The 25,999-nt window shown below is 28.6% G+C and overlaps 1 protein-coding gene across 1 annotated transcript in view; it reads right to left on the bottom strand.

The window, feature by feature from the left end:
* The window catches only part of LOC123558624 (uncharacterized), a 40,501-nt gene extending 15,210 nt beyond the window's left edge, over positions 1-25,291 (bottom strand). The window contains exons 1-11 of the mRNA XM_053544758.1: positions 25,108-25,291; positions 24,460-24,603; positions 23,303-23,629; positions 22,542-22,925; positions 21,754-21,875; positions 5,287-5,437; positions 4,295-4,506; positions 3,829-3,982; positions 3,113-3,229; positions 2,269-2,451; positions 222-438 (exon numbers count right to left, since the gene is read on the bottom strand). Of these exons, the coding sequence (XP_053400733.1) occupies positions 222-438; positions 2,269-2,451; positions 3,113-3,229; positions 3,829-3,982; positions 4,295-4,506; positions 5,287-5,437; positions 21,754-21,875; positions 22,542-22,925; positions 23,303-23,543 (1,781 nt within the window). The 5' untranslated portion in view covers positions 23,544-23,629; positions 24,460-24,603; positions 25,108-25,291. The remainder of the gene's footprint in view (positions 1-221; positions 439-2,268; positions 2,452-3,112; positions 3,230-3,828; positions 3,983-4,294; positions 4,507-5,286; positions 5,438-21,753; positions 21,876-22,541; positions 22,926-23,302; positions 23,630-24,459; positions 24,604-25,107) is intronic.
* Positions 25,292-25,999: the final 708 nt, after the last annotated feature.

The following is a 25,999-nucleotide window of genomic DNA, read 5'->3' as shown; positions in this document are numbered from 1 at the left end:
TACCGAATGAGATATTTACTATCGAATTAAAAGAATGTGTCCTTCCGTGCTTTCATTAGGCAGTTCTTTTCCTGGACCAATGTTATGGGATGAGTTGAAGTCGGATCGATTTCCCGATTGAGGCAGTGCCTTATTTCATATTACTACTTTCCGTATGAAAATTCTTTCACATTAATTAAAATTGGATAATCGTACAAGTAAAATAATAATTTTACATTTACCAAAGCAATAGCTTCTCTCCTGTATCTTCGTACTGTATATAAACAAAGATTTGGGCGGATGTAGTTTTCGGTTGATGTTCGGTACTATTCAAATAATACCAAAAGGTAATACATCCGTCGTCTTCAAACGTTTCATAAGGAGATTGCATTGTTTCTACATCTACATAACGTGTTCTGTCAATCAAACCCTCATTGTTCTTTGACGTGAGGAAATGTCCTGAAAAATAATTTACGATTAACTCATCATTTTTGGATGTTTTAGTGAGTAATTATGTAACAGTGCAAACTCTCAAAAACATTTTAGCTGTAGTGTTGTGCCTCTTGAATATTGTACTGGCTTAACTGTTCTTATGTTGTTGTCTGGTTATGCATAACTACCAATTGTGCGAAGTAAGTCTGTTTAAAATCCTTTGGAATGGCATATATTGCCACCCCTCAGTTTGACCTTGACTATGAACGATTGAAAACTGCACTCTGTAGTATAAATAAATAAACTGTTAAAAAGAAAACAATATTTCAGTTAGTCAGAAAAATGGAAAATATACATTTAATTTTACCTATATGATCGCTGATCTCACTGCAGTACTGCACTGGCCTTAAACATGGCATATGCGTGTGAAGTAATGTAAATATGAATCAAGGGGTTTACAAGTTATAAAAATAGACACAAAATAGTCCTTATTAAATGTTAAGAGAAGATGCATTCGGGCAAATTGTTCCAGTGTGTAAAACGTACAGGACAAGTTATTCAAGGAAACTTTTAGGGTAAAATAGATGAATAGAGAATAAAAAACTCTCTATTTCAACTTTTTAAGCAAACGTAAAACTATGACATTGGACTGACATAGTTATAGATTGCACGCCGTCCCATTATGAAAAACAATTATGCTTAGTAATTACATTATTCTTTTATTTGAAGTCGAAAGAAATTATAATTTGGGCATAAAATTCTGAAACGAAACTGATCCCGTTATTCGCGTCATCGCATTATGGTAAATTATCTAAAAGGTAAAATGATACTGAGCTGACAGGTTTTATGACCGATGGAGTAATAGACAGATAGCCAGACAGACAACTGTACTGGAAATTATATGTATTCCTACAAAACAGGAAAAACACAATTGTATAAATAGAGGGTATTACAAGTGTCCTTTAAAACTTAATGTATGTAACGAGCTAATACAAAATGATAACATGCAAAGCTCTTCCGATCATTTTATCGTATTTACTCACAAGTGAAATAAACTGAAACTGAATAACTTGATTAAACGCCTATTTCTATACAATGACATATACAATGGCGTTGTACATCATCATAATCATCATCATCATAACTTTACTTAAACAAACAGTTATGACCGCACCCTGTCCCCTCAGGCCACTTTACCCCATATTGCCGATTACCAGTGCTTCAAGCCTTACATGCTACGCCTAGACGGGCTGCTTACAGAGGTTCAAACCTCCTAGTTAATAGTGTCATCACTTATTATTTTAGAAAGAGAAATACTACACAATAAGAAATACTCTTCCCATAGGGCCTGTACCAGCAAGTACATTTATTTCAACAAACCTTGAAAGTATAAATGTTGAAAAGTAAAACACTTTTACAAAAAATTAAAAACTATCACCTGCTGTTATCGCATATAAAACAATCAACAAAAAATTTAAAGCAATGCCCAGAAGTTATACATGAAGGAAAGTATCTTAAACTCAATCCTTGCTTTTACCGGCAACCAAAATAAGTCATACAATGCTTGTTCTCTGGAACCTGTTAAGGACAAATTTTGAATACGTTGCATCTTACGCACCTCACCGTTAGCTAAACCATATAGTAACAGAGATGTGAAATCAAACTAAGTTTCAGTGACTGCTTTTGTTTAATATTTTCTGATATTTTTTTTTATCATTATTAGCTTTCTTTTCAAACAGCTTTTTGATATATGTTATATGTAAAATGACGTCAACGTCAATTTTGTATTTCACTATAATAGTTATACCAAACTTTTTAATGACTTAATTTTCCCCATAACATCAGAAATGTGATTACCTTCACCGGAAATTTGAAATGTATGATCGGTTGTCGGTCTCGTGATACTAGAACTGGCTATGCGTTCCCAGACAGTTTGTAGGCTTGCGAACGATTGTCGGTAATCTATGTAAGTCCTTCTCGGAGAAATATTCACATAACCGCAGATAACGGGATGTTCAAAATCGCACACTACCTTATAACCTTCAAAACATATCATAATGGAAGAAACATTTCATAGTTGTTAGATCCATTAATTTTTAAAATTCAAAACTTAATGGCATTCTCATATATTATTGAACATGATACTACTTTACATATTCTTTTAATTATTTAAAGAAATTTTACATGTAACATTCCACAGGAAGACATTCGGCAACAATAAAAATTTACTGGATTTATGAAATCATATCGTAGTCATGTATTAATAAAGATGATTGTATTTGTATTTCACGTTTCTCGCCATTTGTTTTGCAAATATTAACGTCGTACAATATCTTACAGAAACTCTGACCTGTTCATTATAGTTTTTAGATAACTACTACTGTTCCATTCATAGACAATAATGCTTGCTGTGATATTATCCATTGGAAATAAATTTCTGGCATTTTAGGTGCTAAGTATTAAACATTGCAAACGTAAATTCTATCTATTTACTTTGTATGGAAGGTAATGTAAACATCTAATACTTTGTAATACCCAAACATACTTTTTGGCTATAAAAGCAATTTCATCAAAGTTATCTTTGAAATGTGAACAACTTCCAAAGGTATTCCTTCAAAACGATACACAATAAATATTGATCATTAAACATAGATCACATGGTCAATATATCATTTTACGGAAATGCTGTTATTTTACTTACCACAATCTTCCATTTCGTCCGATTCATCGAAACAATTAGAAACTGTATTGCATTTCTCGGCATCGGAGTAGCAAGAACGTTTGTCAAGACATACATTTTCTGCATCATTCGGACATTCTATAAAACATACGTACGTGAACATTTCGAAATGGGCGTGTTGTATTGTTTTCGACATAACAATATCTAATCAATAGATATACACTGAGGCAAATATTTCCAAGATGCACGCACCAAACTAATGTTGAATTATAAGGCGTAGTGCATGAGCGTTTCCAAGACTTAACATTTCTAAAGGAGTATAAAAAAGTAGAAACTGGATAACGAACTATCGGTAATAGAATGTGGCTACAATGCAATAAAAATATTCGCAATTTACACTGAAATTTGTCAAATCTAAGATTCAGTTTCATAAGTCGCAATGAATTGTTCATCTCCGTAAGTGATCCATATGAATTGTAAAAGAAGGTACGCTTAGACGACTACAATAGCGCAGTGTCAAGACTTTAAAAGGTCTTGCAAAGGGCAAGTCAAAATCATATATGTATGTTTTCTGTAAAGAAAAAAACTGACAACCTCTCGTACTGAATAAAATTATGTAGAAATGTAAAATTCTGAACATCCACATGTAATACTTTTTCGTTAATTCTGTTTGCAGATTATATGGTTTAGCAAAGCAATGCTTGTTTATTAACTTAACGTTTGAATGATAACTTTACCGATAGTCAGTTTATCACATGATCTCCCAGCATGCATTATAATCTGTTTAACTACAAACACGGACGAATCTGGAAAACTGCCCTGGTGGTCATTACGAACATCGAACATGTAAACATACAAAAGCAAACGGACATTCCCACTGGTAACGGGTACCTGTCAATTGACAAAATCAAGAGCATAATCTGAGGTCTGTGTTATGAAAAAAACATCTGTCAAGAATCGTAAAGAATTCAGTCCAGAGGATACAGGGGTCAAAAAGATTATAATAACAATAAACATGACTTCAAGAACAAAACTACTTGTGAGAAACTGATTGTATACTGACGGCATTTTTATGACAAAGCAACTGATATTACATGTTTCATATAATGAATATACTGCAATTAAAATTCACCAAAATCATTAAAGATACAATTTAATGCTCTATTAACAAAAGCTTATCATTTTTTTTTATTAAGGACTTACAGAAATGTGCCTCACGTCTGCACTGGGACTGACGTAGAAGAAAATTTCTGCATCTTTGTCGGCGTTACTTCCGTAAATGAGCTGGATTTTTCCATAAGGTACATCACCGAAATAGTTTATTTGCAGACATGAATCTTCTTCCAGATGATACTCAAATGATTCAAGAATACTTGGTCTGGCCAGAAGAGTTGCAAAGCGAGTTATCAGAGATTCTGGAATACGAGAATGAACTACATGTAAAATACTTTTATATAATGCCCATATAATGAATATCCACTTAAATCATGTTCTAGATAATGAATATTCCCGATTAAAGCAAGCTTACACACCTCAACACGTGTATCATTGAAGGTTCCATGTTCATCGCCGTTTGAATACATCTGCGGATGTCTCTAAATTGCTTTTTGTACTTTTAGTATGTGTAAATGTTGAGTTCTGCTCAACCCGGGGCTAGAGGGCGTGGACGGTAGCATGCATTTCCACTACCGTCCATGAACAGGCTCAATCAAACCGAGCCTGCAACATTTTCGTTTTTGTCGTGTTGAGCGACCTGTGAAGTTTCCACTTTTCTCTATTTTACAATATGAACAGTTTAATATGCTGTTTTTGTTTTTGTTTGGCTTTAGCGTCGCACCGAACCAATTATAGGTCATATGGCGACATTCCAACTTTTGATGGTGGAAGAAAATCAAGAAGGCCCTCCGTGCATTATTTCATTACGGGAGGTCACCTGGGTAGAACCACCAACCTTCCGTAAGCCAGCTGGATGGTTTCCTCAACTGAAGAGTTCAACGCCCCGAGTGTGGCTTGAGCCCACATCGGTGAGGAGCAAGTGAGTTTTATGTGATGATCATATATGTGTTTTATACAACAGTTACTACAAGCTGAATATTAATACTTTTTAATCGTGTCTTATAAGTTATTTAATCTTTTTCTGACGAAATATTTTACATTAAATGAAAACACCTTCGAAAGTGACAAATCAAACATACGAGAACTGATGAACTTCTCAGTGTCATTTACAGTAACTGTAGCATTTGATTCTAACTTCCATTCAACGTAAGATGAATCTGACGTTCGAAATCCTGTACGTTCCAGATTAGTCCCTGTTGAAAAACCCTTTAAATTTGGTTTTAAATTTCCCTAAAATCAAAAGAAGTAAACTTCAAACTAGATACATTTTTTAATTTCTGTTAACACAAATTATGTTTAAATCACTGTTTGGAAACATGTTAGTAAATTTTTCTTTCAGAATCAAAAAACGGGGTATTTTTCCTTTTAAAATGCTTTATATATAACCTTAGAGGGTTTCCCGTCCCTTTTTTTTGTTCTACTTATATGTTTATTCTTTAAGGGGGAAAAACTCCAGCAGGTTGTTTCTTTTTTGGGGGATTTTTTTTTATTCCCCCCGGTCCGAACAATTTTCAGCCACAGAAAAAAATGTCCCTATTTAGAGGCTAAAGTTTTTATTTTGCTTGCAGAAATTTATATAAAAAAAAAACCCATGCACCAGGGGCCGGGGGCTAATATAACCTCTATAAAATAAATTTTTAAATTTGAATAAAAAAATGTTTTCCTGTTTTTATTAGTGTTAAAAAAGGATGGTGGGGAGGACATATCTGACCCCACTTGCCATATGACCTTGACCAAAACCCGACCAATGCTGCCAATTTCAACAAATTTTTAAAAAAAATTTTTAAAAAATTATTTTTTAAACCCTATAGAAAAAAATATGTTTAAAAACCTTTTAAACCCCAAAATTTTTTTGCCAAAAATTCTGCCAATGGCAAAAAAGTGGCAGCCCGCTGCCAAATTGAAAAATTTTTTTGGAGAATTTTGGCAAAAAACAAATAAAACCCAATCAAACCCTTTGGCCATTTTTTCTGCAAGGGGGAAAGGCAATTTTCCCAATTCTGCCAACTTGGCAAACTTTTGGCCAAACTTTTGGCAGTTTTATTTTTATTGAAAAAATGAAAAGGTTTTGATTTTATTTTAAATTTAAAAACCCTACTTTATTATTTCTTTAAAAAATTTTAAATTTACTTTGATATAATGAGTTTCCCAAAATAAAATTTTATTGTTTAAAAGAAAAAAAGATTAACTGAAATATAAATCCTCATTATTTTTAAAACAAAAAAGGGGGGGGAAAAAAATGATAAAGGCTACTTGTTCACCCTTGGGGAAAAAAAATGAAATCAAATTTTGTTAACCGGGGGAAGGGAAATTTTAATTTTCCCAAAGCTTTGTTACCTTTATTCCCATAAGGGTTTTTTAACATTTTCCAGGTAAAATTTTATTGTGGGCCAGGAAATCCCCTAGATAATGGCCCCCCTTTGTAAAGGGAAACCTGGTTTGCGGGATGTTTTGGCCATGACTTTTGCTATGACAGTGGTAAAAAAAAGGGGTTTACATTTTATAAACAAATGCTTTTCCCAAATTTAAATAAAAAAAAATCAAAAACTTTTGGAGAAAAATTGAAAAAACATTTATTTTTGTAAACCTAAAATTAAAACGAAATAACATTTGGGGGGGGGGGAAAAAAACCAAAGCCCAAAAACGGGAAAAGGGGGGGGGGGGGGAAAAAATAAACCCCCCAAATCAATAGGAGCGAGGGAATTAGCAAAAAAAATTTACACATCCCCAAATTAAAAAAAAATTTAGGAAACAAAGGGGAGATAAGTTAAGATATTGAGGAACTTGGCCCGCGGGTTTTTAGTTGACATGAAAGTTTTTTAAAAATAATAAAAGGGGAGTAAAGAAAAGTTAACCTTTTATTGTATATTTTGAAAATTTAGGCTTGGGTTATTCCTTTAAAAGGGAATAAAAAACTGGGGGGAATCTGTTACGAAGCTTTTAAAAAAAATTAAATTTTTAGAAGGACGTTACCATTAATTTTGGGTAGATGAAGGAAAAAAAATTTTATAAAAAAAAAGTTTGAATCTTTTTTTGAAAAAAAAAGGGATTTTTTTGTACCATAAAATTTTAATGAAGGGAAAAGGCTGTATAATCAAAAGTTTTAAATAGAAGTTTAAAAAGAAAAATTTGGGGAAATTTTTCAGCAAATAAAAATTTACTTATTTAAAAAATTTTTGCAGGTTTGGGTTTGAAAAATATAACAAAACAAAACTTCTGGGAAAAAAATGAAAAAAACCAAAAACCAAAATTAGAAAAAATTAAAAAAAAGGTCCTTTTTTCTTTAATTTTTTATGGTGTTTTAAAAATACCAAAAAGTAAAAAAAAAATTTAAAAAATTGGGGGATCTGTTCTTTTTAAGCAAATTTAAAAAGACTTTTAAAAAAAGGATATACCCAAACGGGGACCCGGGGAAAATATTTAAAATTTTTAAAAAATTAAATAATACAAATCCCAGAACGCCCACAAATTTAAAGTTTAAAAACCCTAAAATTTTTTAAAGGGTTCATTTTATGAAAAAGAATTTTTTTCCCCTACAAACAAAGAATTTTTTTTAGAATAGAAAAAGTTATTAGACGGGGGATTTAAAGAAAAAACAATTTTTATAAAAATAAAGGTTACAATGAAAAATTTAAAGTTGGGTCCCATTTGTGAATTGAAAAAATTTAATTTAAAATATATATTATTAAAGGGTCCTAAAAATTTAAATTTTTAAAATAATGGAATGGAAACAATAGTTTTTTTAAACCCTTCATTAACCAAATTTGCTGCTCTTACAAAAAAAAATTTTAAAAATTTTTGGGGGAGAGTAAGCCCCCGGATTATTATTACAGCGGGTTTTTTTTTTGGTTTTCAGCTGCATTTGCATTTTGTTCCAGTTTTATTCCTATATTTGTACGTATTGCGGGCGCTTTTCCCCTCAGAAAATTCCCAAATATTTACAAAACAGACAAAAAACCCCTTGGGACAAACCAAAAATTTTTTATTTTAAAAAGCCCATCATCAAAAACCAAAAAAACAAAATAAAAAAAGCAGGTTTGGGAAAAAGAAAATAAAGAAAAAGGGAAAACAATTTATTCAGGTATTTTTTCAATACTTTTAGAAATGCAGAAAAAAAAAATTTTTAATCCCTTTTTTAAAACGTATTTAAGGAATTTTAAACTTAAGGGGATAAAAAGAAAAAAAAGAAAAAGGAGCTGTTTTAAAAATTTTACGGGTGTTTTTAGAATTTTTTTCATTTTTTATTTATATAAGGGTTAAATAGAAAGGAAATTAGAATGTTTTATGTAAAAATTATTTTTGCACTTTAGGAGAAAAAAAATTTAAATTCCAGATAAAAATTCATATAAAAAAGTTCTTAAAAGAAGAAATGTTATTAAATAAAAATTTTGTTAAAAATATTTTAGCGATAATAAAAAAACCAGGGTCTTTGATAAATTAAAAAATGTTTAGTTTCCTTTCTTCGTAAAAAACTTTATTTGAATGGGACTGGGGGTTGTCTTTTTAAACTGAAGAAAAAAATTTCCCTGAAACCCTTTAAGTACAAAAAACCTCTAGTTTTAAAAAGTTATTTTATTGTCCCGACCAAAAATATTAAAAAAAACCCCAAAAAAGGTTATTGTAACCGACTTTTTCTAATGAAAAAAAACTTTTTAAAAAAATTAGGCAGCTTCTAAAGACCTTGGTTTAATTCTGGGTTAAAAACAATGTCCCTGCAAAGGAGAAACCGAAAAAATTGGGAATATAAAATTTTTTAAGGGAAAAGTTTTAAAAATTTTTAAATATTTTATTTCTTCTTAAAGATAATTTTTTAAAACTTTAATTTTTTTATTATTTTTTAAACCCTTTTTTGTTTTAAAAGGGAATTTTTTTTTTCAAAAATTAATATATAGATGGAAATTGAGAGATCTCCAAAAAATTTATAAAAATTTAAAATTTTAAAAATTTATAGACAAGGTCCAAAAAATAAAATTTTTTTAAAACTAAAAAAGGGTCTTTAAAATTTATTTAAAAATCTGAACTTAAAATTTAAAAAAGGTATAAAATAAAACTTTTGTTTTAAAAAATAACTTTTGAAAAAAGGGAAAATAAAAACTGATAAAATTTTTATAAATCGCTTTTTTTCAATAAAAGGGTTTTTTTAGAATTATTTAAACAAAAAAACGAAAAAAAAAAAACTTTACGTCAAGTTTTTTGTTTGAAATAATAAATAAATTGGTAATTGAATTTCTGAAGGAAGTGGTTTGGAGAAATTAGGGGTCGTTGATGTTTATTATAAAAATAGATTTTAAGAAATAGTCCATTGGCTGCTTCATTTTTATTTGAATTCCCAAAACCATTAAAAAAAATTAAATTTTGAAAGGATTTAAATAAAAAAGAATGATGATAACGAATTTTTTTAGTTGGTGCCATGAGCTTAAAAATTTTCCCCGGGAAACCCAAAAATTTTTAAAGATTTTTAAAATCAAAAAAAAACAAAAAAACGATTTTGATTTTTACTGGAATAAAGTTTCCTTTTTACTTTAAATCAAATACCTAAAATTGGTTTTAAATAAATACCCTTTTTAAATATATTTGGTTAAAAAAAAATAGTTTTTTTCCCCATTGTCATATCAAAATTTTTTTCGAAAAACCCCTTTGGGGACATTTTGCTAATTAAAATTGATAAAAAAAATTGATAAAAAAAAATGATAAAAAAACTGATGATGACTGTAACCCCTCAAGAAACTGTATATTTCCAAACATTTATGTTTGGAAAAAAGACTTTAATAAATTAATGTTTAAAAAAAAAAACCCTGCAAAAAAAACCTTCTGTAAAAGCGTCTGCAACATTTTTCTCAAAAAAGGGAAATTTTAAAATGAACACATCCAAAATTGGGTTTAGCTATTAATGGTACCCAAGGGCCGAAAAAAAATCCCCAAAAAGGGGGGGAAGTAAAGTACAATTTAAAAAAATTTTCAAAAAGGGTTTTTAGCAGAAATTTTTGGGAAATTTATGCTTATTTTGAATCAATAACAAAAAAATTTTTTAACGGGTTTTTTTTTTACCATAAAATTTTTCTTCATTTACTAAAACCATATCAAAATCATATAGATTGTGGTTAGGGCCCAAAAAAATTTTGTTTGTTGCTTTTTATAAAAAAGTTATACAAAACCCAAACCCGGGTTTTATAGGGGCCCTAATGTTTTTTATAAGTTTTTTAAAAAAAGGGCCTTGAAAAAGGAATTTGTAAAGAAATATTTAAAAACTTTTTTAAAAAAAGGCCTTAAATGTCTAAAAAAGATAAAAGTAAATTTTAAAAAAAAACAAAAAGTTTTGTATATTTGTAAAAAAGAATTTTTATAGAAGTTTTAAATATCAAGTACGTGACCATTGGGCATATAACAGGGAAAAATTTAGAGGAAGTGCTCACTCAAAAGTAAAAATTAATTTTTAAAAAAAACATAAAATTTTTCCCGTTTTTTTTCATAATTTTAAAGGTTATACGGGGTTTTTTTTTAATGCAAAAATAAAGGAAAAATTTAAAAAAGAAATTTTTTGTTTTCCCAACAATATGGAAAGATATATTTGGGTTTTATTTTCCCACTTTTGGGCTTTTTTGATTCCCTTTCAAAATTTTTGTCTCAATTTAGGTAAATTAGTAAAAAATATTTCCCGAATTTAAATATTTTTCTCAAAATTTAATAAAAAAGAAATTTTTAAAAAAAAAGGTGTTTACCAAAGATTTACAAAGGATTCATTTAAAAAAATTTAAAGGGGAAAAAAATTACCTTCTAAAGAAAAGTTTTTTTCCCTTTAAATTTAAACACCCCATATCTGAAAAACCCAATACGAAAATGCTTTAAAAATTATCTCGAAAAAAAATTTTAAAAATTTAAAAAAATGGGAAATATCATGATCTATATTTTAAAAAAATGACGTATTACCCTTTTGCTGATGTAAAAAATTTTAAAATTTTTGGGAAAAATAGGGTTTGGGAGTACTACCAAAATTTTGATCCTTGTCATTAATTTTTGTGGGCCCGGGTTTTGCCCTTGGGATGCAATGTTAAAAAAGACTGGAATTAAATTGATTTAATAAAATGATTTGATATGTATCTTTTTAAAGGGAAAAAGGGCTGAGAGGGGAATAAGTTTATTTTCAAAAATATAGTAAAGCAAAAAATAAATATCTGAAAAAATTTTTGGGTTCAAAAGAAAAAGCAAATACATTATGTACCTCGGGCGCCAAAAATCTTTAAAGGTTGGGGCCAAGGGGTCAACCTTTCCCTCTGGAAACTTTAAATTTTTATCCCAAAAACAAATTTAAAAAAATTAAATTTAAAAGGGAAAAAATAATTTTATAGGGTTTAATTTTGGGGTCTTGAAAATTTCCAAAAAAAAATTTCTTAAAAACCCCAACGGGTTATCCTTTGCCCCCTGAAAAAATTTATACCAATCAATGGGGTTTCTGATTTTTAGTAAAAATATTTTTAAAACAGAATTTGGGAAAAGGAAAAAAAATAAAGGTTAAAAAAAATTTGTTCCAACTTTAATTAAAAAACAAAAAATTTTGTAGTTCATTTTTAAAAAACTTTGGGCTATATAAACAATTAGGGGGTTAAAAATAAAAAAAATCATAAAAAATTTTAAATTTTTACGAAAGTCCCCCTTTGGGTTTTTAAAAATATATTGATTATAATACTCAAAAAAAAATCTAAAGCAAAAAATTTTATTTGAAAAGGACTTTTTTAAGTTTTAAAGAAAAATTCTGTATTCGGTTTAAAAAAGATGGAAAATTTACGCAAGGGGGTTAATATTAAATTTAAAACATGATGGGAAAAAATTTTTTTTAAAAAACTAGCCAAAAATTCATTTGGGGGGTTCAAAGGGTGTTTAACCAAAAAATTTGTTTGGTTTTTCATAGAATAAAAGAAATTTTGGGTTTTTTTAAACAGGCCTTGTTATGTTGGAAAAGTGCATTTTATTTAAACAAAATATTTAATGTATTATTTTCATTATAATTAATTAAAGAAAAAATACGACGGTTTTTGTTTAAATTTTAAATTTTACCCGACCCTGATTCAAATTTTTTATGAAAAAAAAACCAAAGATGCATATTAAGGATTTTTTATAAGGCCCCAAAAATTTTTTTTGAAAAATAGTGAAAACGATAGAATTCAAAATTTTTTTTTGGGTAAAAAATAAAAAAGTAATTGGAAAATTTAAAGATGAAGCTGCTGGCATTCCCCTTGTTGAATTTTTTCAATTAAGAAATAAAATTTCATATTTATTAGAAAAAGGAAGGGTTAAAAAATTTTAAAAAAAGTAAAAAGGAAATTTTTAAAAAAAAAGTTGTTAAAAAAACAATTTGTTTTTATAAAAATTACAAAAAAATACTTTGTTTTAAATTTTAAACCCCCGTAATCCAACCCCTTTAAATTTTTTCGGTTTTAATAAAAAACAAAACTTTCCATTATGTTATAAATAAAACTTTTTTATCTTTTTATGACGATAAAAATTTTTATTTTTGAAATGGTATTTAACATTGCTTTTTCTTAAATTTAATTTTTTAATTAAATTCTTTAAAATTTGCTCTTTAAATTAAAAAAAAAATTATAGAACCATAAATTGTTAACTGAAAAATTTTTTTTAAAATTTAAAGAATTTAAAAATAATAACCCTATTTATTTTTTAAATTCATTTGCATAAATTTAAAGAAATAGATTCATTTTTTTTTATTTTTTTTGGATTTTAAAATTTGAAAAATTTCATTTTCTTTTTTTTTTTTATTTTAAAATTTTGCTTCCCTTATTAATTTGATTGGGATCAACAAAAATTAAAATGCAATTAAAATTTTAAATTTTTTACATTATTACCATTTTGAACTAAACCAGGGGTTACTTTTCAGTTTTCCATTTAAATAAAACCACCATCATATCTTTTGGGTTTTTTGGGTTAAAAAAAAAAGGAGGTTTTTTATTTAAATTTTCTTTCTAAATTTTTTTTACTTTTTCATTTATATTATTGAATTTTTTCCCATTTTTTAAAATTTTTCCAGTTAAAAAAAAACACAGTTTTAAAAAAGTTTTTTTACTGTTCTTATTGGTTTAAAAAAATTTATAAAAGTTTTTTTATTTTGTTTTTTTCATTATTAATTTTTTGTATTTTTTTTTACAAAAATCATACAAAAAGGGACTTTTTCTTTTAAAATTTTTAAAGAAAAATAAAAAATAATATCCGCAAACATACTTTTTTTTGTCTTGATATTGAAAATTTTTTGGGATTTTTCATTTGGGATAACTTAATTACTTCTTTTGGCGGGGGGGAATTTCCAAAAGGAAACGAAATAAATATTATTTAAGGGAAAAAAACCCCAAAGTGTTCCAGGGCCAATAGAAAGTTTCCCCAAAATTTTTAATTTTCCCCAATCTCCTTTTCTTTTAAAAATTTTAAAAAATTTTTTTTTCTACTAAATACACCCCTAAAAATTTTTTTTTTAATTTTTTTAATTTTTTTACCCCTTGTTCAAATTTTAAAGTTAGAATTCTTGGGTTTTTTTTTAAATTTTTTTTTTTTTTTACAAATTTTATTTTTTTTTTTTTCTAAAATTTTTTTTTTTTTTTTCTATAGGAATTTGGCTGTACGGTCTTTTCCCTTTAGAATCAATCGGGAATCCTTTTCCCAAATTAACAAAAATGTTATCAAAGGTATTTCCCAGAAATAACCGCCAACTACCTAAAAACCCCCCGTCTTGTTTTTGGTTTTTTTGTTAATTTAATCATCCAGATCCCACTAGTTGCTTTTTTTTGATTAGGTGAAAAGATATGGGGGATATCATATTTCTCTTATCATTAGCTACTGAAATCATACCATTTCCAAGATTTTACAAACACACATACTGCTAGCCCAGACAAAGAAACCAATGCCTAGAGGGCAAATATTTTTGGAGCTATTTTTGCTGCCTTTGGGAAAAATTGTTTTTCCTAACAAACCAGCCAAAGCTCCAAAAAATCCACCATTTTGACATTGACGGGACATTTGGCTTTTTGAAATTGAAAATTTCTAATCCCTTATTATTTGCAACAGCTTTTTTAATTTGATTAATTTGGTTTTGTTAAAAGTAAAGGAAATTTATCCATGAAATTGTTCATTTTTTTAATCTAAAAATGTGGAATTTTGTTGTTGTAGCTCGGCTAAATTTTCTTTTGTACATCTGTAAGGTTAACTTTATATTCAATATAATTTGATGTCATTATATATAATTTATATTTATTTTTATTTAATTTATTTTTATTTTATTAAACAAGACAGTTCATTTAAACCAATGACAAGTTCATTTAAACCAAACAATTCTTTCCGATAGTATTTATTTCAACTGTTTCCTCATATAATAAAATTGCGTAAATACGAATATTACTGCGGGTGGAATATTTAATTAGCGTTAATGTAATATGCTTAGGATCTTCTGTATTACTTCCTTTTATATTCCAAGTTAAAATGAATTAAATCCAAACAATCTATTAAGTTTGATCTATTTAGCAGACTTCCAGTAGTCTTATTATTTTGTTTTAATAATAATTAATTACATCATCATATATTCTTGATATACTTGTGTTTTCTGTTTCTGGATAAAAAACACCATTACCAACTTCAAGACGACAGGAGCTCAAGTGCAATTATATTTGCTGCCATTAATTTTCAAATGAAATCTAATAAATGTGGGTTATGTTGTTGTGAATTACTTTTGTCAGGTCGTTGTAAATAAACAAATCCATGTTGTGGTTTTGTACACCGCTGTTATTCTAAAGGTTATTTTTTTTTGTTGTGTATCAGTTGATTGCGTTTCATTTCCCCTAAGGTATGACCTCTGCTTTTTTAAATCTTTCAGTAGAAATTTAGATAAACCCCCAAAATTTCATTAAAATAAACGTGGAACCCATAGAATTAATTTTGTTACAATTCCCCTACCTGGATCAGCAGCATTAGCTCTAAAAACTAATTCATCATCACTGTCACTGTAGTTTATTTTAAATTTTTGACTTGGAGGTATATATTATTTTTCTAAACCCTGAAAAAATGAAAATTTAAATTAATGGAATTTTAGCTTTACCTCTTTACCCACCTTCGTTAAATCCTTTTCTAAAACAGCAAACCCCGAATTATATCCAGCTTGATCCTTCCTGCTTTCAGCATAGCAGTAGTATCTAAATAAATAAACTCATTTGTTCCAGTTGATTTTGAAATATCTTCAGATAGTTCAACTAAACCCCTTTACTTTTATTACTTTGTATAAATTATTACAATCATAAAAAATTTTTTCCATTTTGTTTAACCACTAACTGATAAATTTAAATGAAGCTGCATTATTAATTAGAGCAATTGATTAGCATCTCCATCGTCACCATAATTATTACCGTTAGCAAGCTTATTTACTTTAAAACTTACTTCAAAATAACCATTAAACCAATAAAAATATGAACTTCTATCATTAATTGTAAAGTGATAACCGTTTTTTTTGTTTTTAACATTTTTTTCCCAGGACAGATATTAAAGCTGTATCTAATTGAATAGGATTAATTCATATCTTTCGCATATTGTTTTGTTCTAAACATGTATATATTATATATTATTTATTTTTTTATTTTATTTTTTTATTCAAATTTTTTATTTTATTTTTTTTATTAAAGTTAAAAACTTTATTTTTATAAATAAATCTTTTAAATACGTTTACGTGTTCCAGATCCTGACAATATTCTATTTATTCTCATATGAATATCCTCCTCCTCCTTACTATTTTACTGTTATTCTTTTCTTGTAATTCCTTAGCAATTAAATTACCAAACCCTGCCGGAGCGGGTTTCTTTTTAAGTTTTTCAAAAATTTTATCAGCAGCTAAATTTCCAACTTCTGTCCCAAACCCTTTTTTTGTTCCACTTTAAAGTGCTGCTTTTCCTGCTGTTTCCAAAGCTTTTTTTCCAGCTGTGCTAATTGGAGATGCAACTCCACTGAAAACAATTTCGTTAAAGTGTCAAAGATACCTGTACCATGAAATGATTTTCTTTTTTGGTCTGAGCACACATAAATAAATATTCCTTTATTTTTGTCAAAAACTTTTTTGTACTTTATATAAAACTAAAATTTAAAATTTTCATAATTAAAGTTTTAAAACTTTAGTTTTAATTAATTTCTTTTAATATTAATGTAAAACTTGTTTCAACCTCATTAAAATTAATTATTCTACCGAATACACCCTGTAATATATACCCCCTAATGAATTTATAATATATTTTTTAATTTCAGAATATCCAACTCTTTGGGGTTCTTTTGAAAATGGATAAGCTCTTGTTAAATCTGCAGTACTTAAAGCATAGAATAATATCACTGAAATTACCATCAACAAGTGAATTTTATCAATAAGATCACAATGAATGTAAATTGTATCAACGATTTTAGTTATATTTGGTGTTGTTAGTTCCCCATTCGTATTTCCAATTTTTTTTCTCAATCCAAGCAATGTATAAAAATTTTGATATTTCCAAATCCAATTTAAAATTATCTGTAATTGAAATCAAAATCTTAAAACTACTTAAATAAAATTTCCCAAACTTTTTGGGAGCAATTTCTGATTTATTAAATTCAAAATCATCATTATTAATGTTTCCATGATATAATTATTAATATCTGTGTAACTGTAAGAACCATTTGTAAATATATATCTTTCCATTTTTTACCATTATGATAACAAATTTCCCTTTTATTGTCATATTCATCACTAATATTATGCCAAGAGTAAGTCATAGTGTTAATACTATCCAAACCCACAACATAAGTTTTATTTTTATCTAAAATTAAAAAACGACAAAATCTGTTTGAAAAATCACTCGGTTTATTTTTATAAACTTTAACTGTTTCAAATTTAAATACTATTTTTTGTTCCATTTATATAATTAAAAATTTTAATTAAAATCTAAATTCAAGAAAATAATTTTATAAATTTTTCATGTTGTTCTGGTAAATGAATTCATTTTTAATAGTTCATCAATTATTCTAATACCTTCTTTTTTTAGTTCTTCATTATTATTTCCAGCATTAATTGAACCACAAATTAACTCCAAGTCATTAACCAATTCTTCTGGATTACATGAACAAACGTCATAACCTTGTCCCCTAATTACTTTTTTAAATTTCATAGATCTTTTATTAATAGGTAATTATTTTAGAATATCGTTGATTGCGACTCTATATTTTCTTAAATTATCCGACTTAGCTATAATTTGCTTCCTTTTTGCTTCAGATCATGACTGTTTTGTTTTCTTTCTAGTTATTGCACCAGATTTGTTACCCATTTTTTTATATCCTCTGATACATTTTCTATGAATCCTCTACTTCTTCCCTAGTCATTTTTTCATCAAGATTTTCAGATTCAGTGTGAAAAAATCAAACACTTCTTGTGGTGTGTTATATTTTTCTGTATCTAAAAGATCTAAATCAATTTCTTTATTAAAATCAACTATAAATTCTTTTGGTCTTGCTCCCATTTCTTCTTTTAATGGTAATAATGGTTGTTGTAGTCCCGAGGTGGTGGTTTTTCCATTAACTCTGTCACCATTTTTAGATTTTCTATTTCATGTATCTTATCAGCAAACTGTTCTGGAAGTAACGCTAATTGCTCCTTAATTCCAGGTAATGCTTTTAACTGACTTGATAATTGTTCTTTTTGGCTTTCTATTTTTTTCAGTAATTGGCTTATAAATTTCGTATACTTTATCCCGTTTTGTAGCTTTTTTTTATTTTTCCTCATTATTTCTTCTCTAAAGATCTCTCATCTTTTGCCCGACTAATTTTTTTTCTTTTTATCATTTCATTAAGTTTTTTATTGCATTTATATAATAATTAAGTATTGTAAAATAAAGTAAATAATGTAATATTATATAAATGGAAATTCCAAATTATGATACAAAAAGTGATAAATCCAATAACTTTAAACAATTTTATCCTTTTATGCCAGATTCATGTTTTAGAATGTTAATATGTGGATCTTCTGGATCTGGAAAAACAAATACCCTTATGCATATACTTCGAAAACCTCTTATAATATTTGATAAATTATACTTATATGCTAAAAACTTAGAACAATCTAAATATCAAGATTTAATTAACCATTTAAGCCAAATTGCAAAAAAAATTAAAGTAGATCCAAATGAAATACTTGAATATTCAGCTGATCCCAAACCCAAAATTTAACCTTGTGAGAATCTTGAATCAGAAAAACAAAAAGTGTAATATTTGATGATTTTGTAGTGAAGATAAAAAAGTTCAAAAAGAAATAACAAAATACTTTTTTCAAAAGGGCGTCACAAAAACGTTGTGTTATTTATTTAAGTCAGTCTTACTATAAAACACCAAAAGATATTCGAATTAACTGTTTCACATTATTTTTAATTTGAAAGTCCAGGAAACGAGAAAATGATATGATTTGTAATGAACAAAATATAGATCGTGAAAACTTTTGCTAATGCAACAAATCAAAAATGATTTCTTATATTTGACAAACCAAGAAGTTTTTAAGAAAAAACTTACTGGTAATATATAATGGGTGTTTTTTAATAATATAGAACAAATAAGTGAACCTGAAAGTGTAAGTAAAGTTAAATTTGATATTGATTTAAGTGATTATGCTATAAAAAACAATATAAAAAGCTTAGAAAGGACATGGGAAACATTTCTTCCCCAGAAATAAGGAACTTGATAACACAAAGACAAGCATTAGATATGGAGGTATAAAATAATTAACCAGGAAATCCAGATAAATCCACCGATGTAGTTTCAAGACGGTTTTTTGTATAAAAAAGTTCAAAGTGTAATAGTGACTATAATCTTGAAGATATTAAAAGTATAAACAGACATTAGAAGCAGAAGTAAAGAAATTGAAGAATTAAAAAAAAGATTTTAAAAAGAATTCATTTTTAATAGTTGAAATTTAAAAGGGAAAATTGAAAAGAAAGAAAGCTATGGTTGATTCTATTAAAAAACTTGAAGAGAAATCAGATTTGACAGATGATAAAAAAAAAGAAGTATTTCGAGTTAATTTAAACATTTTATTCACCCAAATTTAAGAATTAAAGATAGTATGATTAAACATGAAAACTAAAAGACAAGATTATTAAGCTGAGAAAAAGTTACAAAATATGTATCAGTTAGAAATCAGAACAGAAATAAATAAACTAAATACTGAAACTGAAAATAAGCATAAAGATTTATTAGAATTAATTTCAAATAAACTTGCAGAATATAAATCTGAATTGGAAAAGGCAGCTTCACAAAGGGGGTGATGATCTGATACAGTATTAGAGGATTTTAAAAAGAAATTAATTCTAAAATAGATGACTTTAAAAAACAAATTCGAAATTGGATTAGTATTGTTGACAACCGTCATAATTTAAAGTATGCAGACTTAAGTAATTTTTACAAAAAATTACAAGAAGATATGACCAGCTTAATGCTAAAGTTGAAGAACATAAAAATGAACTGACTTTGTAGTTGAAAATCAGTTAAACCAAGGAGAGTTAATTAAATGCTAATACTGAAGCAATTACTGCTAATACTGAAGCAATTAACACAGTTAATAACAGCTGAAAATTTGAAGAACAACTTGTAGATCGATTATAATGTTGATGCACGTCACAATAGCAAGTACAAAGAGTTAAGTAAACTTAAAGGTTTATTACAAGAAGATATTAATGAATTTAATGATAAAATTAAAAAAATAATAAATGATCTTAACTCTGCAGTTAAAATATCAGCTAAACAAGGAGAATCAATCACTGCTAATACCCCAAATAATTAACTGCTAATACTAAAGCAATAACCGCTAATGTCCCAAGAAATTGCTAAATAAAGATGAAAAAATTTCTAATAATTGGGAAAAAATTTTAGAAGTAAAAGATGCTTTCTTAAAACAAGAAACACAATTAGCTAGAACAAAGGCTACTGTTGACAATTTATCTGCTTCTAAAGTTGCTACAACAAAACGACTTGATGATTTAGCTGAAATAATTCTTAAACTTTAAAAAAAAAGACAAAAAAATAGAAAAAAGGCTAGAGGAAGTGGGACATGAAGTGGTTCTTATTGAATATAACAGTTTTTATACATATTTTAAAAATGAAAAAGTATTTTAACCGTCTGGTGCTTGGATACATTCAAACAAGAAGGTATGGATGATCTGAACATTTAAATGGAATGGATTTAAGATTTGGAATTTTCGTAGATTATAAAGATTTTATACACATAAACCAACAATATAATGTAGCTGTACCAAATGTGGTTTTGAATGGTGTGTTTTGCGGCCAGAAAAAACTGAATGTATATAATAAGATATTAAATTTTTATTAACGGGGCCAGGCCCATAGGTGAAACCCGGGTAAACCGATTAAAAGCCCAATATCGCAGTTTATATTTAAAGGGGGTGGTATGATGACGATGATCTAATTCTTGGGATATTTGGCAGTAATAATAAATATAGTTGCTGAGGACTTTTACACCGATCGGTTTAAAATCTATTATAAGAAAAGAATTAAAGTTATCTATTACATGGAAACAATGTTTGATATTCATCCTTATAACGATCAGAATCTGCAGAATAAATTTACGCTTTTGCGGGTTTGTTACATCAGATTAACATATCGGGTGAACCTGCATCGAATACTGTATCGGATGAACCTATACCGGATGAAAACTGTATCGGATGAATCTATACTGGATGAACATGTATAACCTGTATCGAATGAACATGCATATTGAAAATAAGATCAATATGTTGTATAAACAAATGAAATCATTCGACGATGCATGGTTAACAATATATGAAAGTGACATGCGTTTTACATTGTAAACGTTACTAAAAAATAAAAGTATAGACATAAAAAAAAATTCCACAAAAGTTAAAAATAAACTTTAACGGAAGTGACATGCGTTTACATTGTTAAACGTTACTATAAATAAACACAAACATTGTGCACGGGATTTTCAAATAAAAAAGATAAGCGTTTACATTGTAAACGTTACTAAAAATAGGCGTTTACAATGTAAACGTTACTAAAAATAAATGTTACTAAAAATAAGCGTTTACATTGTAAACGTTACTAAAAATAGGCGTTTACATTGTAAACGTTACTAAAAATAGATTTACTTTATTTTACTATAGGTTTTAACAATAATTTGTTAAAATCTTTTTTTCTTTTTTTAATTGTCTGGCATTGGTCAGTCCTGACCAAGGGTCATATGTCAAGTGGGGTCAGATATGTCCTCGCACCATCCTTTCTTATACTACTGTTATTAAACAGGCTGCTAAATATTTTTCGAGACGTTTTTGCACAATTTGTCAAATCTTAGTTTTAACAAAAACATCATTCTATTCGAAAGCCTTTAATTTTGACAAAAATTTAGTAAAGTGATGAGAAATAAATAACTACGTTCAAAGAAGGTAGTCCCCTTAAAAAGAGCTCTTTACCCTTTGTGTATTGTTATTAATTGTGAATATTTCCTATTAGCAAAGCAGTTGTACAAGGTAAGTATTGTTACCACACAAAGCTTCATCCTCGTCCTCTCCATGGACACAGTCGACAGTTCTGTCACACTTCCGACCAGCTGATATACATCTGTCACCACATATAAATCCTGTACAATCTAAAATTAGATAAATCATCATTTGTAATAATCCGCAACAGGAAAATGCAATTTTCCGTACAAACGGAAATACGAACAGTTTAGACAGTATTTGAATTCTTCTAAATTGAACGTATTATTTTAGTTTTATCAAGATATGTTCTAAAACATTTCATTTATAACATTAAACTCATCAGAAATAAGTATATTTAAGAAATAATATATCTCATCCAGTAATTTGTCGTTGAATAAATCATTGTTTGGAGTTCAGATGCGAAGGAATTATATCACGAGGGCGCAGCCTGAACGACTAACAATGATTTATTCAAGAGCAAATCACTAAATGAGATATATTATTTCGATTCTAACACGTTACCAAGGATTTTTAAGTACATCCTTGACGACATTCATTAAATATTTGCCCGTTTTCAATCGGTTTCTTTTCCAGCGCGCCGCTATGCCGTTTGACGCCATGACGTAATAATTGTGACGTCAGAACAGTGATTTGCTGTATAATAATTCACTGTTTTCTGCCTTCTTTGTTTACATGTAATAGGAAAATGAATCGGACCATGTTAGAATAGTTGACAATGCATGCATTTATTCGTTACCGAAACTTATATTCAATTAATACTTGACATAACAGACAATTCAGCTCAGTTGATTAGATTGAATATAGTTCATAACCTGAAAGATCTTTGCATATCCCTTCTTGAATGTAAGTTTCAAACAACATATATGATCCTTTCCCTTCGCTCTGAAAATACAGATCTGTTACATCTGCTTCCAGAGTAATCTGGACAGTGCTGTTTCCCGACCTTGTATTTCCGTCTGTTTTCCATATTTCTTTTTCATTGCGATATAAATATAACGTTGGTAACTCGTCAACTGAATCCACAGCTTTGACCGAGTACAAGAACCCATAGCAATAACTTGTCGAAAGCAGTACTGGCGGAGCCCTAACTGTCCCTGATCCTGTGCTCATCAATGTTTCCGCGAGTTTCCACGTATCTCCAGGCGAATTGTAATTGCACGTGTTCCCGGAGGTAAAATCACATGATAAAGATGGACCTAGATGAAAAGATAAGTTTGACTTCGGTTCTTACTTTTATAAAATTGAATCCGATCTCAGGAGTTGCCCCAATTTCAGAGTCAATACCCGCAACCTACTTTGCTTATTAATTGACAATAATAGAAGCGCATGTAATAGATAAGATATCGACATATACGTCAAATTATATTTTTTTTTCTGCAAAATATTTTCATTACACTTACACTCCTAAAAGTACGTGGGTGTCATAATATAAATCGAAAATCTCATCAGACACATAAAATAGTATTTACATTCTTTAAATTTCAAGTGCAAACTATCATAATATATATATATATCAGTTAGTAATTCGATGACTGATATAAGATTTATTGAAATAATAATGAAAATGCCTTACCCGTGCATTTTGTTATTTCTACAAGTTTTACATTGTCAATGGCTACGAACTGAGCTTCTGTCTCTTCATTTCCTATTCCAATTACAATTTCTCCTTCAAAGTCCTCAGGAAGGTCATAACAATCTGACAATACCCAATGTTCTCTTATATCGACTGGAACCATCCGTTGTTGTTCGTTAAAGTTGACATGTAATGAAGTCGAAGTTCCACCAATCGAAATATATGAGAATTGTATCGCCATTGGTGATGTAACCGAAACATCAAAGGTTATGTTATTGTTTTCAGTATTTGAAGAGAGTTCATTTGGCTTAATGAAATAAAAGTAACCTGTAAAAGTGAAAACATTTAGAAATCCTGAATTTCCATATTTTCATTTAATATCAAACTACATATATAAACAAGAAGTATCTATTGTAAAATAAATGGTCGCATTGAAACATGTTACAATCTCAAGATTTTTACGTGCATACGTACAATGCAATGACACTTTTTTTTTTAAAGAATTACAGCTTGCGATTAATTACATATGTCTAAATTATACCAAATGAATGTGATTACATAAAAATGTGATCTGGTTTTTAAACGATGTAACTATATTTACATTGATGACAATAAAGAAACTGTACTAATTTATAAACAAACAATAAGCTATTCAGAAAAAAATGTTTTTTTGCTTTTTGGAGAAAAAAGCATGTCAGTTATTAAGAAACGAACCTGCCTGATTATTTTGGCCGTTTGAAGATAATTAATCAGTACAGAGGTTACAAACGTTTTTTTTCGGTTTACGAAACTTTGTCTTGCATTCAGATTGGAATATAACTGGTTTACAAACCACGGAACCAAACCGCACGTCCTACCTTAAAACGACTGTGCCAAAAAAGGTTCTAAATGGGGACGATATTCACGAAGGGACCAAATATCCTTTTACTATTATATTCCTTTTCTTTTGTATTTTGCATTTTGCATTTTGCATTTTGTACGGGAAGACAAACGCAAGTAGTTATTTTGTAAGAATAGAACGTTACATTATTAGAAGATCTTTTTTATAACTACCTTTTACTTGATTTAATAATCCTCTGTTTCATAACTGAATCTTTACCTTGTGAAAAAGACATCTTCAAAAGTAAGAGAACAATGTTTATGAACAGATTGCATACCCTTTACATTATAGTCAGCATCATAAGTTACGCCTTCTTGCAGTATGCTAGGACTTCCACGCCTCCAGGTGCTTGATTCACTTGTTCGAAGTCCACATAGTATTGGGTTTTCAAACGAACAATATTCAACGTCATTTAGCGCACCTACGAATAACGACAAAGTCAATGACTGTGGAGTTATTAGACTTTTATGCCCTATAATGATTGACATTTCATATTAAAACCTTCAGACAGCAACAAAACGAACACGTTTTAACATAGTATCTATATTAAACACTGGATGGCAAATTAAGCAATAGCGTTTATGTACTAGTAGATCATGTCGTGTTAGAAAATCTTAAAAGCTTTATCACACTTTGGCAATTACTATCAGTGTGATTTAGCAATTACTATCAGTGTGATTTAGACTTTCATTCAAAAAGAAAAAAATACATTATTTGATAAAGTTGCTCTTTTATATTTATTACATCATATAAATATAATCATACATTTCTAATTCATATAAGAATATTTGGTAACATTTCTTGAATGTAACGGACTTTTAAGGAGTATCTAACAATTTTAACAATTTACTTAATATGTAAAAAAAAGAGAAAAGAATATTTTAATATGATGGCAATTACGTTTACAAACCAAAGTAAAACTTACTGTTGCAAAGATTTGTTGTAAATTCAACATTGTCTAGCAATATTGTCCCAATCCCATTGCCTTTTGTAGCAATAAACTGGGTATAGATAACTTCCTTATCAATAGGTACTTGAAAAATGAACCAATCTTCTCCTAGATTCCCATTAGCAACAAATATATCACGTGAATCATTTTTTGTATGTAGTTTTACCTATGAAGTGAAGAAAGAACCAATTCAAATTGGTGTAGATGAAAAATTGCAAAGCATTTTTATTTGAACAACGTGATATTTTGTTACTTATCGCCTTAAACATTGTAACGCAATTACATACACTTCATTGGGTTTTCAAAACACTGGTTACAAAACCGTTTTCATATTACGATAATGTTTAATGCCCACAAAATTTATTGTATTATTAAATCCAACAAAAGAAATACTTTAAGTCACAAATTTTGATTGCTCCCATTGTCTTTATAACAAGGCAGTCTGAAAGACAGCTAAATCTCCCGCCACTGCTATGGATAGTGAAAGGGTAAAACCTTTGATTTTAGCTGTGACCTTGACCTTGAACTGACACGGCTGACTCATGAATTCTGCACAACGTCTTGATGAGGTGATCATTTGACCAAAGTTTCATGAAAATCCTTCAAGGGGTTTAGGAGATACAGAGCTGAAACCTTTGACCTACAGTTGTGACCTTGACCTTGAGTTGACATTGCTGACTCATGAGTTCTTGATGAGGTGATCATTTGACCAAAGTTTGATGAAAACCCTTCATGGGGTTAAGGAGATACAGAGTGGACACCAAATGGAAGGCTCAAACCTTCGACCCTTAGTTGTGACCTTGACCTTGAGCTGGCATGGTTGACACATAATTTCTGCACATCGTCTTGATGAGGTAATCATTTGACC

The sequence above is a fragment of the Mercenaria mercenaria genome, chromosome 5 (genome assembly GCF_021730395.1).
Source record: "Mercenaria mercenaria strain notata chromosome 5, MADL_Memer_1, whole genome shotgun sequence".
Classification (NCBI taxonomy): Eukaryota; Metazoa; Mollusca; class Bivalvia; order Venerida; family Veneridae; genus Mercenaria; species Mercenaria mercenaria.
Note: the sequence above shows the minus strand (reverse complement) of the source record. Positions and strands in the feature narration are given on the sequence as shown.